The 13123-nt window shown below is 44.0% G+C and overlaps 1 protein-coding gene across 1 annotated transcript; it reads left to right on the forward strand.

Annotated features, from left to right (window-relative positions):
* Positions 1-3326: 3326 nt before the first annotated feature.
* Positions 3327-12913, forward strand: ATP6V1G1 (ATPase H+ transporting V1 subunit G1). Its single transcript, XM_078375076.1, has 3 exons — positions 3327-3426; positions 7761-7861; positions 12117-12913. The coding sequence occupies exons 1-3, from the start codon at positions 3345-3347 to the stop codon at positions 12288-12290; spliced, it is 357 nt and encodes a 118-aa protein (XP_078231202.1). The 5' UTR covers positions 3327-3344; the 3' UTR covers positions 12291-12913.
* The last annotated feature ends 210 nt before the right edge of the window (positions 12914-13123 follow it).

The following is a 13123-nucleotide window of genomic DNA, read 5'->3' on the forward strand; positions in this document are numbered from 1 at the left end:
TGGTTAACCACTAAACTACTTTCTGTATCTATTTGTCTATTCTGGACATTTCATATAAACAGAACTGTACAATATGTAGTCTTTAGTGCCCAGCTTTTTTCATGTAGCATGTTACCAAGTTTCATCCATGTTGTAGCTTTATTTCCTTTTTATAACCAAATACTATTCTATTGTATGAATACACTACCTTTTGTTTATCTCCTCATCAGTAGATGAACATTTGGGTTGTTTTCAGTTTTGGGGTACCATCATCTCTTTCAATCTTCATGCTACCTCTAAATGTGTGCATGTCTTTTAATATTCATGCCACTTCTAGATATGCTGTCCTCCGTTGATTGGCTGAGTGAATGTGTTTTCTTTCTTTTGATCTCTTTTTATTTTTACACATGGAACCTCCCTGCATTGCCCAGGCTGGAGTGCAGTGGCCATTTATAGACACAATCATAGTGCACTGCAGCCTCTAACTCCTGGCCTCAAGGGATCCTCCTGCTTCAGCCTCCCAAGTACCTTGGACTACAAGTGAGCCACACCTGACTGTGAATTGTGTTTTCTGATGTCAACCAAAGAAAAAAATCAAGCTTTTAAAGAATTAAGTTCTGTCAGTTGCAGTGACTCACGCCCGTAATCCCAGTACCTCGGGAGGTTGAGGTGTTGGATCATGTCAGGTCAGGAGTTCGAGACCAGCCTGGCCAACATGATAAAACTCCATCTCTACTAAAAACACAAAACTTAGCCAAGCATGGTGATGGATGCCTGTAATCCCAGCTACTGGGGAGGCTGAGGGAGGAGAATCGCCTGAACCCGGGAGTGGAGGTTGCAGTGAGCCGAGATCCTGCCACTGAACTCGAGCCTGGGTGACAGAGTGAGACTCTGCTTCAAAAAAAAAAAAAGAAAGAAAATGATTAAGTTTGTTTTATTCAGAAGCCTTACTGAAGACTGAAGACCAAGGAATACAGACTGGGAGGTTTCATCAGGCTGCTCCAAAACAGTGTTTTAGCCACTGCTTATATATAGATGGACGGGTTCAGTACACACAAAATCACATCAAAGTTTGGCTCTAAGAGAACGTATCTCTGACTAAAGATTATTAAAAGCACATTTTTTTTTTCAATTTTTTGAGATGGAGTCTCACTCTGTCAACAAGCTGGAGTGCAGTGGCACGGTCTCAGCTCACTGCAACCTCCACCTCCTGGGTTCAAGCAATTCTCCTGCCTCAGCCTCCAGAGTAGGTGAGACTACAGGCACGTGTCACCACGCCTGGCTAATTTTTGTATTTTTAGTAGAGATGGGATTTCACCATGGAGGCCAGGATGGTCTCGATCTCTTGACCTTGCTATCTGCCTGCCTCAGCTTCCCAAAGTGCTAGGATTGCAGACCTCCCAAAGTGCCGGGATTACAGGCCTCCCAAAGTGCTGGGATTAGAGGTCACCTGGTCCTTTCCTCAGCCCACAAGATTCCTGCAGAAGAGCAGTAGCTATGAGGTTTTACTCTGCAGTCCTGACTGGATTCAAATACCCTGACTGCATGTTAATAGGGGCATGACTTTTGGCTCAGAGACTTTGGGACTCTCTGAGGTTCAGTTTGGTCAATATATAAAGGAATTAGTAACAGTATCAAAGTTTCTGTGAGGAGTGAGTGAAGGGATGACAAGGGCCTATGGTATTGTAAACTCAACCCCTGGCTTCCTATTTCACTATTCACTGTGGATGGGGAGACATCTCTGTGCCAAGTTGACCCCTCCCCAACTCCGCATAGGCTGGTCCTTTTTCCCTAATCATTGCCTACCGTCTCCAACCCCCACTATCCTTTCCTGGGTAACTTCTTATTCTTCAGATCTTATTTTATTTTTAAACAATTAAATTTTTTTTTTTTTTGAGACAGAGTCTTGCTCTGTTGCTGGAGTGCAGTGGTGTGATCTCGGCTCACTGCAACCTCTGCCTCCCTGGTTCAAGTGATTCTCCTGCTTCATTCTCGTGAGTAGCTGGGATTACAGGTGGGCGCCACCATGCCCAGCTAATTTTTTTATTTTTCCTAGAGACGGGGTTTCACCATGTGGGTTAGGCTGGACTCAAACTCCTGACCTCATGATCCACCCACCTCAGCCTCCCAAAGTGCTGAAATTACAGGCGTGAGCCACCGCGCCTAGCCTATTTTAATTTTAATTTTTTTTTTTTTTTTTTGAGACAGGGTCTTGCTCTGTCGCCCAGGCTGCAGAGCAGTGGCACCGTCTCGGCTCACTGCAGCCTCCGCCTCCCGGGTTCAAGTGATTCTCCTGCCTCAGCCTACCAAACAGCTGCGATTACAGGCGCGCTCCACCACGCCTGGCTAATTTTTGTATTTTTAGTAAAGACTGGTTTCACCATGTTGGCCAGGCTGGTCTCGAACTCCTGACCTGAAGTGATCCGCCTACCTCAGCCTCCCAAAGTGCTGGGATTACAGGCGTGAGCCACTGTGCCCGGCCTTAAGATCTTACTTCAAACACCACTTCCTTGGTACAGCATTCAGAGACATTGCCACATCCCTCTCTCCTTACTAAAGTTTACTTCTTACACAAAACCCTGCATTTTTCCTTCATGACTTTATCACAGTTTGCAATTGTCTATTTAAAATACCCTGTCATGTGTCCATAAACTGTGAGCTCTGCCAGGGACCTTGTTTGTCCTGCTCTCTGCGATGTCCTCAGTATCAACAGTGGTCTAGGATCACAGCAGGCTTTCATAAAATATTTATGGGAAACAGTCCAGTCGTTCCTGAACTCTGGCTCAGAAAGGAACAGCAACCTGTCCAAAATCACACAAGTTAGTGGCAGACTTGGTCCCAAATCTCCTAACTTGCAACCGAAGACTCTATCCCCGGAACTGACAAGAATCTTTCCAACCTATTCCCCTATAAAATGTGAGTGCTAAACAAAGTCCCAGAAAGGGAGGGAATAGAGCAGTGCGAAGAGTAAGAGGAAAGTAATTTGGGTTGGCCCCTCCTCTCTTGACCTTAATGTTAGCATACTGCAAACTGAGGGATTATGGCAATAACGACGTGGCAGGGCGGCTACACTGAGCCAACCAGCAACGCGGCAGACATTGAAAGTGGCCAGGACCGGTAGACGGGAGGAGAACGGAGACCCTGCGCAGGCGCAGTCGAGCTGCTCCGCTCTACCCTCCTCCGCCCCGCCCCATAGCTCCTAAATCACCAGTCCAAGAGCTGTCAGCTGATGCTACGCTACGCGGTCACTTGACCATGGGGAGGGGCGCGGCGCAGGCGTAGATTGTGGGCGGCTGGGTCACCTGACCCAAGGGGCCTTCTAGGTGCCTTAGGCCGCTTACCTCGGTCTCAGAATCGCTGCCGCCATGGCCAGTCAGTCGCAGGGGATTCAGCAGCTGCTGCAGGCCGAGAAGCGGGCTGCCGAGAAGGTGTCTGAGGCCCGCAAAAGTGAGTTTCAGGGTGGGGCTGCCTGGCGTGGGGCTCCCCGGCGTCGCGCGCGCGAGTCGAAGGAAGACCGCTGGGCCGCAGGTGGTGGTGGGTAGATTAGGCCCGAAAAACTGCGGGGTGCGGGCGTGGTTATAGTCGCGAAAGGTTATGTGTTTCGAAGTTCTAAGGAGCTGAGGCTCTGGAAGGCTGGCGGATCGCCTGGAAGCCACGATGTGAGATAGTAAATTGGGCTTGGAAACAATAATGGGTTTTCGTCCTTGGGGCCTGGAGGCATATGAAATGGGCTATCCAAACGGGATTCTTTGTCTTTCCCCTCTTCCGCTTACTGCTCTGGGGTGGTCAGTCTCGGTGAGGGGAGCCGGCATCCACACAGCTGCTCTGTCTAGAAACCTAGAGTCCTCTTTGCCTTTTCTCCCTCCCTCATTTGCCACCTTCAGCCAGTCGCCAAGCCTTGCGTATCTTTCACTTTTTTCCTTGTCTACCACCAGCATCTTAGTCCAAGACAGCAACTTCTCTAAACGTGGCTTCGTTAGGGGAGATAGAAGTTTGAGATCACCCCAGGGATTAACTGCAGGAGAGATAAGTGCTAGAGTGGAAAAATGTAAAGTTGCTAAAGACTTTAACAGGTGAGTTCAATCTAGACTGGGGAGTGGAAGAACCGGTTCTACTCTCCTCCAAGCAATCTATTCTCCTCTCTGCTGTCGTCCTTCTAAAAGCCAACATGTGACTTCCTGCTGGCAAGGAACAAAAAAGTAAATAAAATGCAAATATTACTGCTTCACCGCCTTTGCAGTCGAAAGTTTAGTGCCTGCAGAAGAAAGCTCAAATTCTTTAATGAAGTGGGGGAGGCTCTTGTAGGTCGTGCTTAGTTCTTTCCTCCAGCCATTCTGAATCCCTGTGATCCCTCAGAAGCAGCATTATTTCTTTCACCTGCAGGTCTTTATGCACGCTGTTTCCTCTGACTGGAGAGGCCTTTTCCAATTTTCTTCCCCTTTGTTCTTTGACCCTTAGTCTTCCATCAGACCTCAAAATTTAAGTAGCATTTCTTCCGGGAAGCCTTTCCTGACTCATGCTTCTCCCCTCAGACTAGGTTTGGAGTCCCTCCCAAGTGCTGATTTCTGCCAGTTCCGTGCAATAACCTGTTTGTTTGTATGGTTCAGTCACTAGACTAAGCTTCTGGAGAACAGAAACTATGTCTCATTTAACTTTATGTATCCCGTTTCCCGTCTGGTAAGAAAGATGCTTCTATCCCCATTTTACGGATGGTAAAAATGAGGCTCAGAGAGAAATGATTTGTTCATACCCTGGGAAGCAACATGGTTGGGTTTCAGAAGCCTCTTTTCTCATGCAAGGCTAAGATACTGAGAAATGCTGATCTTAGTAATTCTTGGTGTTTCTCCTAGTATAGGACTTATTCTGTCTGACATCCAACTAGGTTTCAAGCAGGTCTACTCAATCGATTAGGGGTTGTGTGATACTTGAAAAGCTTTCTTTGAGGGTATTGGGAATGGGAAGAAGCCTTTACTTGCTCCCATGACTGGAAAGTTCTGTGTTCTTCCCAGAATATTTCCAGTCATGCCCTCGGTAGAGTATTTCCAGAATGACTTCTCCGAGTTTGTCTTATGTTGGTTCATCAGTAACAGAAGTTGTATCTGTCTGGAGGGATATGAGAATAGATTAGGGAAGTGCAGGAAAAAATACTTGGAATATGGTAAGAATAATTCTGAGTGCCCTGGAGGTAGGATTTATGTTTTATGCCTTTATCCTGTCAAGCCTGGTGCAGCGTTTTCTATATCTCAGGTAGCTGTGAATTTGTTTTAAAAAGTATAAATGGCCAGGCGTGGTGGCTCAGGCCTGTAAACCCAGCACTTTGTGAGGCCGAGGCGAGTGAGGTCAGGAGTTTGAGAGCAGCTCAGGCAATGTGGTGAAGCTCTGTATCTACTAAAAATACAAAATTATCTGAGTGGAGTGGCGCACACGTGTAGTCCCAGCTACCCGGGAGGCCGAGACAAGAGAATTGTTTGAATCCAGAAGTTGCAATGAGCCAAGATCGTGCCGCTGCACTCTAGCCTGGGGAACAGAGGGAGACTCCATCTCAAAAAACAAAACAGAATATTAGTTTATGGCTAACATACATCTCAGATACTTTTTTTTTTTTTTTTTTTGAGACAGTTTCACTATGTTGCTCAGGCTAGAGTGCAGTGGCATGATCTTGGCTTCCTGCAACCTCCACCTCCAGAGTTCAGCAGATTCTTGTGCCTCAGCCTCTTGAGTAGCTGGGGTTACACGTGCCTGCCACAATGCCCGTCTCTACTAGAAATACAAAATCAAATAATAAAAAATACAAAAATAGTTTTATTTATTTATTTATTTTTTGAGACGGAGTTTTGCTCTTGTTACCCAGGCTGGAGTGCAATGGCGCGATCTCAGATCACCGCAACCTCTGCCTCCTGGGTTCAGGCAATTCTCCTGCCTCAGCCTCCCCAGTAGCTGGGATTACAGGCACGCGCCACCATGCCCAGCTAATTTTTTGTATTTTTAGTAGAGACGGGATTTCACCATGTTGACCAGGGTGGTCTTGATCTCTTGACCTCGTGATCCACCCACCTCGGCCTCCCAAAGTGCTGGGATTACAGGCGTGAGCCACTGTGCCCAGCCCTAAAATAAATTTTTATATTTTTAGTGGAGACATGGTTTCACCATGTTGGCCAGGTTGGTCTCAAACTCTTGGTCTCCCAAAGTGCTGGGATTACAGGCATGAGCCACCGCCCCCCGGCCTGTCCCAGAACTGTTAATAGTTAGGAACAGAGGTATTTAGAAGAACTGCAGTTTGAAAAATTGCCTTTCTTGATTTATAATTATGATTGCCCAGTTAAGAGTTGGGAAGAGGCAGTGCATGATGTGAAATGGTAGTTTGTGTTAATGGTATATTTCACTGGAGTGAAACAAAACACTGGTTTCCATATGTAAGGCCCAAGAAAAACAAGATTTAATAGAAATATGATTTCCTGTTTATTTTTTATTTTTAGAGGCACCTGTCAATATTGAATGTTGAAGATGTTTGCTGAAGGCAGTAAATGGTATTATCTTGAGTAATAAATGCAGGGAGCCATGGGAGTGGGAGTGATGTCTTGTGAAATCATGCGGAGCTACTGCAGAATGTTGGGGCCGTGAGTGTTATAGATTGTTGGTTTGAAAAATATCTTTAGCTTTGAAATATAGTCCAATACAGTTGGTGGGAGGATAGCATGTGAAGGGTTGGGGTATAGGTGCCCGAAGCAGACTATAGTAGGCCAGAAATAATATTGGAGTGAATGTGGACTGACAGAAATAGTCATTGGAGTGCTTAGAGAGAGACTTGTTTCAGACTAGTGTCAGGAATGTTGGTGTCGTGGGGTCATTTTTTCACAGGTCCAAAGTTCTGTTCTTAATCAGGAGGTGGAAGATTAACTTTGTTTTCATTCAGCCACATGGGCTTTAGACAGTTGATAATACAATGATGTACCATTATAACAAAGCTTAATTTTAGATCTAGGATGTCTTTTGCTCTGAATTAAATAAATAGGTTGATGATCTAAAACCCCTCTTTTTTTTTTTTTAATTGGTGATCGGACATTCAAAGCAAAGAGTATGTGTCGGCTGTTCTTGTCGTCTGTTTTCATACAGGCTCTGACCAAACCTAGAGATTATTTTCCAGCTGTATATTAAGCTACTTACTTCTAGAAACCAAAATACCTGTGTCTCCTCTTCTCTTAGCCACTAGTGCAGTCTTAGTATCCAGTGCTTCTCATTCAGCATTCCTTTTCAGTCACTACTTTCTTGACTGCCTTGTAACAGGCGCTGCTTTTAGTTTCCAGTATTACATCATCTGGTTCATTAGTTACATTATAGGTTGATGTCCCTTGGGAGCTTATTAGCCTTCTTGCTAAGCTTCTAAGTAGGGCTGCAGTTTTAATCAGCAGCATACTTTCAAGTGTTTACTTGTTGAGAAGAGATCCCTAGATGGTTAATGTTACCCATTTTATGTTGGTTCTTAATAGTTGAGATTGAGAGAATATTCTGACACATTCTACAATTTTTTTCCATCGTTTTTATGGGCTGTAGTTACAGAAGGTATTCCTTTTTGTCTTGTCACTTCCTAGTTAAGTACAGCCTGCAGGAGGGAAGAACCTGTGCTGTTTGTTAGCTCTGAATTCCCTCTTTCCCATCCACGCATATCTCTTGGGACTGTGTAATCATTTATTCTTGGTTTATTGTTAAAATTTAACATCTCAGTCTTTCCTTACTTTCTGCTTTTAACCACTTCCTGATACAGCTTTCTGCTTTGAAAACAGGAAAGAACCGGAGGCTGAAGCAGGCCAAAGAAGAAGCTCAGGCTGAAATTGAACAGTACCGCCTGCAGAGGGAGAAAGAGTTCAAGGCCAAGGAAGCTGCGGTGGGCCCCATTTGTTTTCGTTACTGCTTTAGTTTCCTGATCCCCCACCTGCCAAGGCTCTCAAAATATCCAGCATAGCTCAGATATTCTGGTAGAATTTTGAAAATTGGGTAATTGTGTGTTTTATTGGATGCTCAGGCATCTGTCTCTTAGGATGATCAGTTTTTCCACACACATTGAATCCTAATTTTCATTTATTCAGTCATTTAACACATACCTGTTGAACAGTTAACATGTGCCAGGTACTGTGCTAGATGCTAGGGATCAGCAGTGACCAAGAATAGGCAAGATCCCTTGCATCATGGAGTGTAGCTTACCATCTGGTGGTCAGGGAGACTCAGTAATACAGTGCAAATCATGCAGAGACAACTGAAAAGTGCTGTGACAGTCATAAACATAAACCAACTAGAGCCCCACTTTAGTATATATAGTACAGATATATAACCAGTGCTATGGGCTGTAGTGTGGTGTGCACAATAATAGCACAAAAACAGATCACAGAGAGTACAGAGGAAGCAGGGACCATTGTGGAAAGGGGAAAGGACGGAGGAGGGCTTCACAGAGAAGAGAAACTATCAGGACTCTTGGGTGCAGGTAACAGAAAATATGATTAAAGCTGATTCTAAATGGAATGTATTGGCCTATATAATTAAAAACCCAGGAGCTTAAATAACATGCTTAGGACTTTCTCTCACCTATGCGTTTGGCTTTGTATTTCTCTCAAGTTCTACATTGTGGCCTCTACAATGTAGAGTGTTCCAGCACATACACTTCCAGGCCCAAATCCAGTGATTAAAGGCACATACCTCCTTCCTAGCATTAAGTAGCAAAAACTGTGATCAATTTTTTCTTTGTAAGAGACAGAGTCCTACTCTGTCATTCAGGCTGGAGTGTAGTGGTGTGATCAGAGCTCACTGTAGCCTAGAGCTCCTAGGCTGAAGCAGTCTACCCCCACCCAGCCTTCTGAGTAGCTAGGACTAGAGGCATTATCCACCATGCTTAGCTGATTTTTTTGTTTTTATAGAGATAGGGTCTTGCTGTGTTGCCTCGGCTGGTCTTGAATGCCTGGCCTCAAGTGATCTCACATCTTGACCTCCCAAAGTGCTGGTTCATCTTTGTTCTTGGCAGTTACAGTGCTATTAAAACTTGGCTGGGCACAGTGACTCACACCTGTAATCCTAGCACTTTGGGGAGGCTAAAGTGGGAGGATTGCTTGAAGCCAGAAGTTCAAAACCAGCCTGGGCAATAACACAGTTCATTGTCTCAAAAAAAAATAAGAAGAAAAATAAAAACGAAAGTTAACATGTTTCTTGAACTGGGGCTGATTGGTGCTGTAAGTTGTCAGACTGCTTATAAAACAATGTAGAAATACCCTTGTGTCAGGGCAGGCATTGTCTTCATTTTATTTTATTTTATTTTTCCAAGATGGAGTCTCACTTTGTCACCCAGACTGGAGTGCAGTTGCATGATCTCAGCTCACTGCAACCTCCACCTCCTGGGTTCAAGCTATTCTCCTGCCTCAACCTCCCAAATTGCTGGGATTACAGGCATGCACCCACATGCCCAGCTAATTTTTATATTTTTGGTAGAGATGGGGTTTCACTATGTTGGCCAGGCTGGTCTTGAAGTCCTGACTTCGTGATCTGCCTACCTCAGCCTCCCAAAGTGCTGGCTTACAGGTGTGAGCCACCGCGCCCAGCCTATCTTCATATTTTTACATTGTTTTTTCTTTATCATGGCACAGGCTCAGGAAGTCCCGATGACATGTGCCCTCATATTTTTATAATTTGCTGTAGTTGCTTGTGGAGATGGTACTGGTTATTGTACTATAAAGCACAAGCTCTGAACCTTTTTTTTTTCCCTTTTTGAGATGGAGTTTCACTCTTGTTGCCCAGGCTGGAGTGCAATAGCGTGATCTTGGCTCACTGCAACCTCCACCTCCTGGGTTGGGTTCAAGCTATTCTCCTGCCTCAGCCTCCTGAGTAGGTGGGATTGCAAGTGCCCACCACCATGCCTGGCAGGGTTTTTGTTTGTTTGTTTGTTTTTAGTAGAGATGGGGTTTCACCATGTTGGCTAGGCTGGTCTCGAACTCCTGACCTGAAGTGATCCACCTGCCTTGGTCTCCCAAGTGCTGGGATTTTAGGTGTGAGCCGTCATGCCTGGCCAAGCTCTGAATCTTTCTAGCAGTGTTCCATTGTAACCTCCTTAGTTTTTCAGACAACTTAGTGGAGCCTAGCATATGGCTTATATTCATGAAACAGGTAATGAGTTTATGAACATAAAAATACAAGATAGCGGCCGGGCGTGGTGGCTCAAGCCTGTAATCCCAGCACTATGGGAGGCCAAGGTGGGTGGTTAACGAGGTCAAGAGATTGAGACCATCCTGGTCAACATGGTGAAACTCCGTCTCTACTAAAAATACAAAAAATTAGCTGAGCATGGTGGCGCGTGCCTGTGATCCCAGCTACTCGGGAGGCTGAGGCAGGAGAATTGCCTGAACCCAGGAGGCGGAGGTTGCGGTGAGCTGAGATCATGCTATTGCACTCCAGCCTGGGTAGGTAACAAGAGCGAAACTCTGTCTCAAAAAAAAACGAGTTAGCAACTGAGCCGTTATGAGATGCCGCAGGATATTCCTGTAATATGAACAGTTGTAGTATGGTATGAAGAGCCATAAGGGCATGGTGGCTCATGCCTGTAATTCCAGCACTTTGGGAGGCTGAGGTGATGGATCGATTGAGCCCAGGAATTCAAGACCTGCTTGGGCAACATGTCCAAACCCCATCTCTACAAAAAATACAAAAATTAGCTGAGCATGATGGGGTGTGCCTGTAGTCCCAGCTACTCAGGAGGCTGAGGTTAAAGGATAGCTTGAGCCCAGGAGGTGGATATTGCAGTGAGTCGAGATCATGCCACTGCATTCCAGCTTGGTGACAGAGTGAGACTCCATCTTTTAAAAAGAGAAAATGTAGTGATAAAGTCAGGCACAGTGGTGGACATTTGTGGTCCCAGCTAGGCAGGAGGATCTTTTGAGCCCCATTTCCTTGGGGGAAAAAAAAAAGCGATAGCCTCCTTATGCGTGGTTGTGAGGAATAGGTAATGTGAGAGAATCCTTTGCAACTTAATACATTATCCAAATATGAACGGATGTTGTTATTAGCATATATATAGTGAGGCAAGAGCAGGTTAGATGAATAAAAAGGGTCAGAGACAAAAGTTACGTCCTCTAGAACCTTATAGGTCAAGTTCTAATGAAGAAGGCACACAGTTAACAAAAAGTATTGTGAAGACCATAGCAGGTTAAAGAAAATTCATGTCAGTGTGCGTGAAACTGCTAAGAGGAACTGAAGAGGTAACACGTGTACGATAAGAATTCAGGTAATAAAAGGGGGCACTAATGAGAAATTAGTTTTCCCCTCTCTCAGACCTGCAGTCCTCAGAACCAGTCACTGTTAACAGGTTTCTTTTTTTAAATTCTTTTACAATATATGTATTTGCAAGAACAGATATGACACATGGTGAATCCACTGTTGAAACTTAACTAAAACACTAACCAATAATGGTGAAACTCCTTGTATATTCCTCCTAAATTGTGTCTTCCTTGTGTTTATTATTATTACTTGTTTTGTTTGGAGATGGGGGTCTTGTTATTTTGCCCAGGTAGGGCTCACACACACGATCCTCCTGCTTCAGTCTCTCGAATAGCTGAGACTATGGGCATGCACCACCATGTCTGGCTTATGTTTATTGTTATTTAGGAGTTTTTTAAACACCATGTATCTCCCCACATTTAAAACCACAGATACAAAGACATACTAACCACACTGATACTGTTGAATATCTTGCTTTTCCCCTCCTTAAACTGCATATTTTACAGTTCATTGCAATTGCTGAATAGTTCTCTTGCATAAAAGCAGCATGATTTGCTTAACCAGTCCTCAGTTGTTGAGTTTTTAGGTTGATTCCTGTCTTTGGTTAAGACTGTACAGTAGACTCTGGAGAGATGTGAATATATGTCTTGGGGATAATTTCCTAGCAGTAGAAATGCTATGCAGTTTACTTTTGGTAGCTGTGGCTCCTGTTAACTCTGGGAATACCTCACATGTGCTTCAGCCACGAGGTCACATTGCCAGTTTCTGAGTATATTGATTGATGAGCCTGGATTTCTCCAAGAGTCAGCAAGAAGCTTATGAAATGTACCTGACCAGCCAGAGCGTTGTTCTAATAATCCCTCTGTGACATTGCTCCCCATCTCCAGGCACTGGGATCCCATGGCAGTTGCAGCACCGAAGTGGAGAAGGAGACCCAGGAGAAGATGACCATCCTCCAGACCTACTTTCGGCAGAACAGGGATGAAGTCTTGGATAATCTCTTGGCTTTTGTCTGTGACATTCGGCCAGAAATCCATGAAAACTACCGCATAAATGGTTAAAGAAGAGAGAAGCACCTGTTCTGTGGATTGGCATTTTAGATCTTTATGGAATATGAAGCTTTAGTACAGCTCTAGTTATCTTCTTATGAAATGGCGTTAAATTATTTCCGTATATTATGTAGTAGGTCTTTCCACTTTTTGGAGAATAGCAAATCTAGCTTTTTTGTACAGACTTAGATTACCTAAAAATTTCATCTTTTTACCTCATATTTCTTAGGAATTTAATGGGCATATATTGTCTTTTTTCCTATGCCTTTCGGCTCAAGCAACATGTATATCAGTGTTGACTTTTTCTTTCTTAGATCTAGTTTTTAAAAAAACACCACATAACAATTCTTTGAAGAAAGGAAGGGATTAAATAATTTTTTCCCCTAATACTTTCTTGAAGGTCAGGGGCTTTATCTATGAAAAAGTAGTAAATAGTTACTTGTACCCTGTGTGAAGCAGCAGCCAGCCTTAAAGTAGTCCATTCTTGCTAATGGTTAGAATAGTGAATACTAGCGTAATTGGGCTGCTTTTAGTTTCTCTTAACCAAAATTACTAGATGATAGTTCAAGAACTTGTTACATGGTATTACTTGGTGTATCAATACTCATTTAAAAGTAAAGACTCTCTGTCCTGCATTTTTCCCCCTGTTCCCTTTTTTTCCTTGCCTCTATGATGACCAGTGGTTCTTTATTTTTGATAATGCAAAATGCACTTCGACCTAGATGGTCTGGAGAATTTCACTTAGGATATTAGCATACAAATAGCACACATATCACATACACATTTGCATACATAATTAGAAAATGTTCATGATAGATATATCATGATTTTACCCAACAACTGTT

Source organism: Callithrix jacchus, chromosome 1, assembly GCF_049354715.1.
Source record: "Callithrix jacchus isolate 240 chromosome 1, calJac240_pri, whole genome shotgun sequence".
Taxonomy (NCBI): domain Eukaryota; kingdom Metazoa; phylum Chordata; class Mammalia; order Primates; family Cebidae; genus Callithrix; species Callithrix jacchus.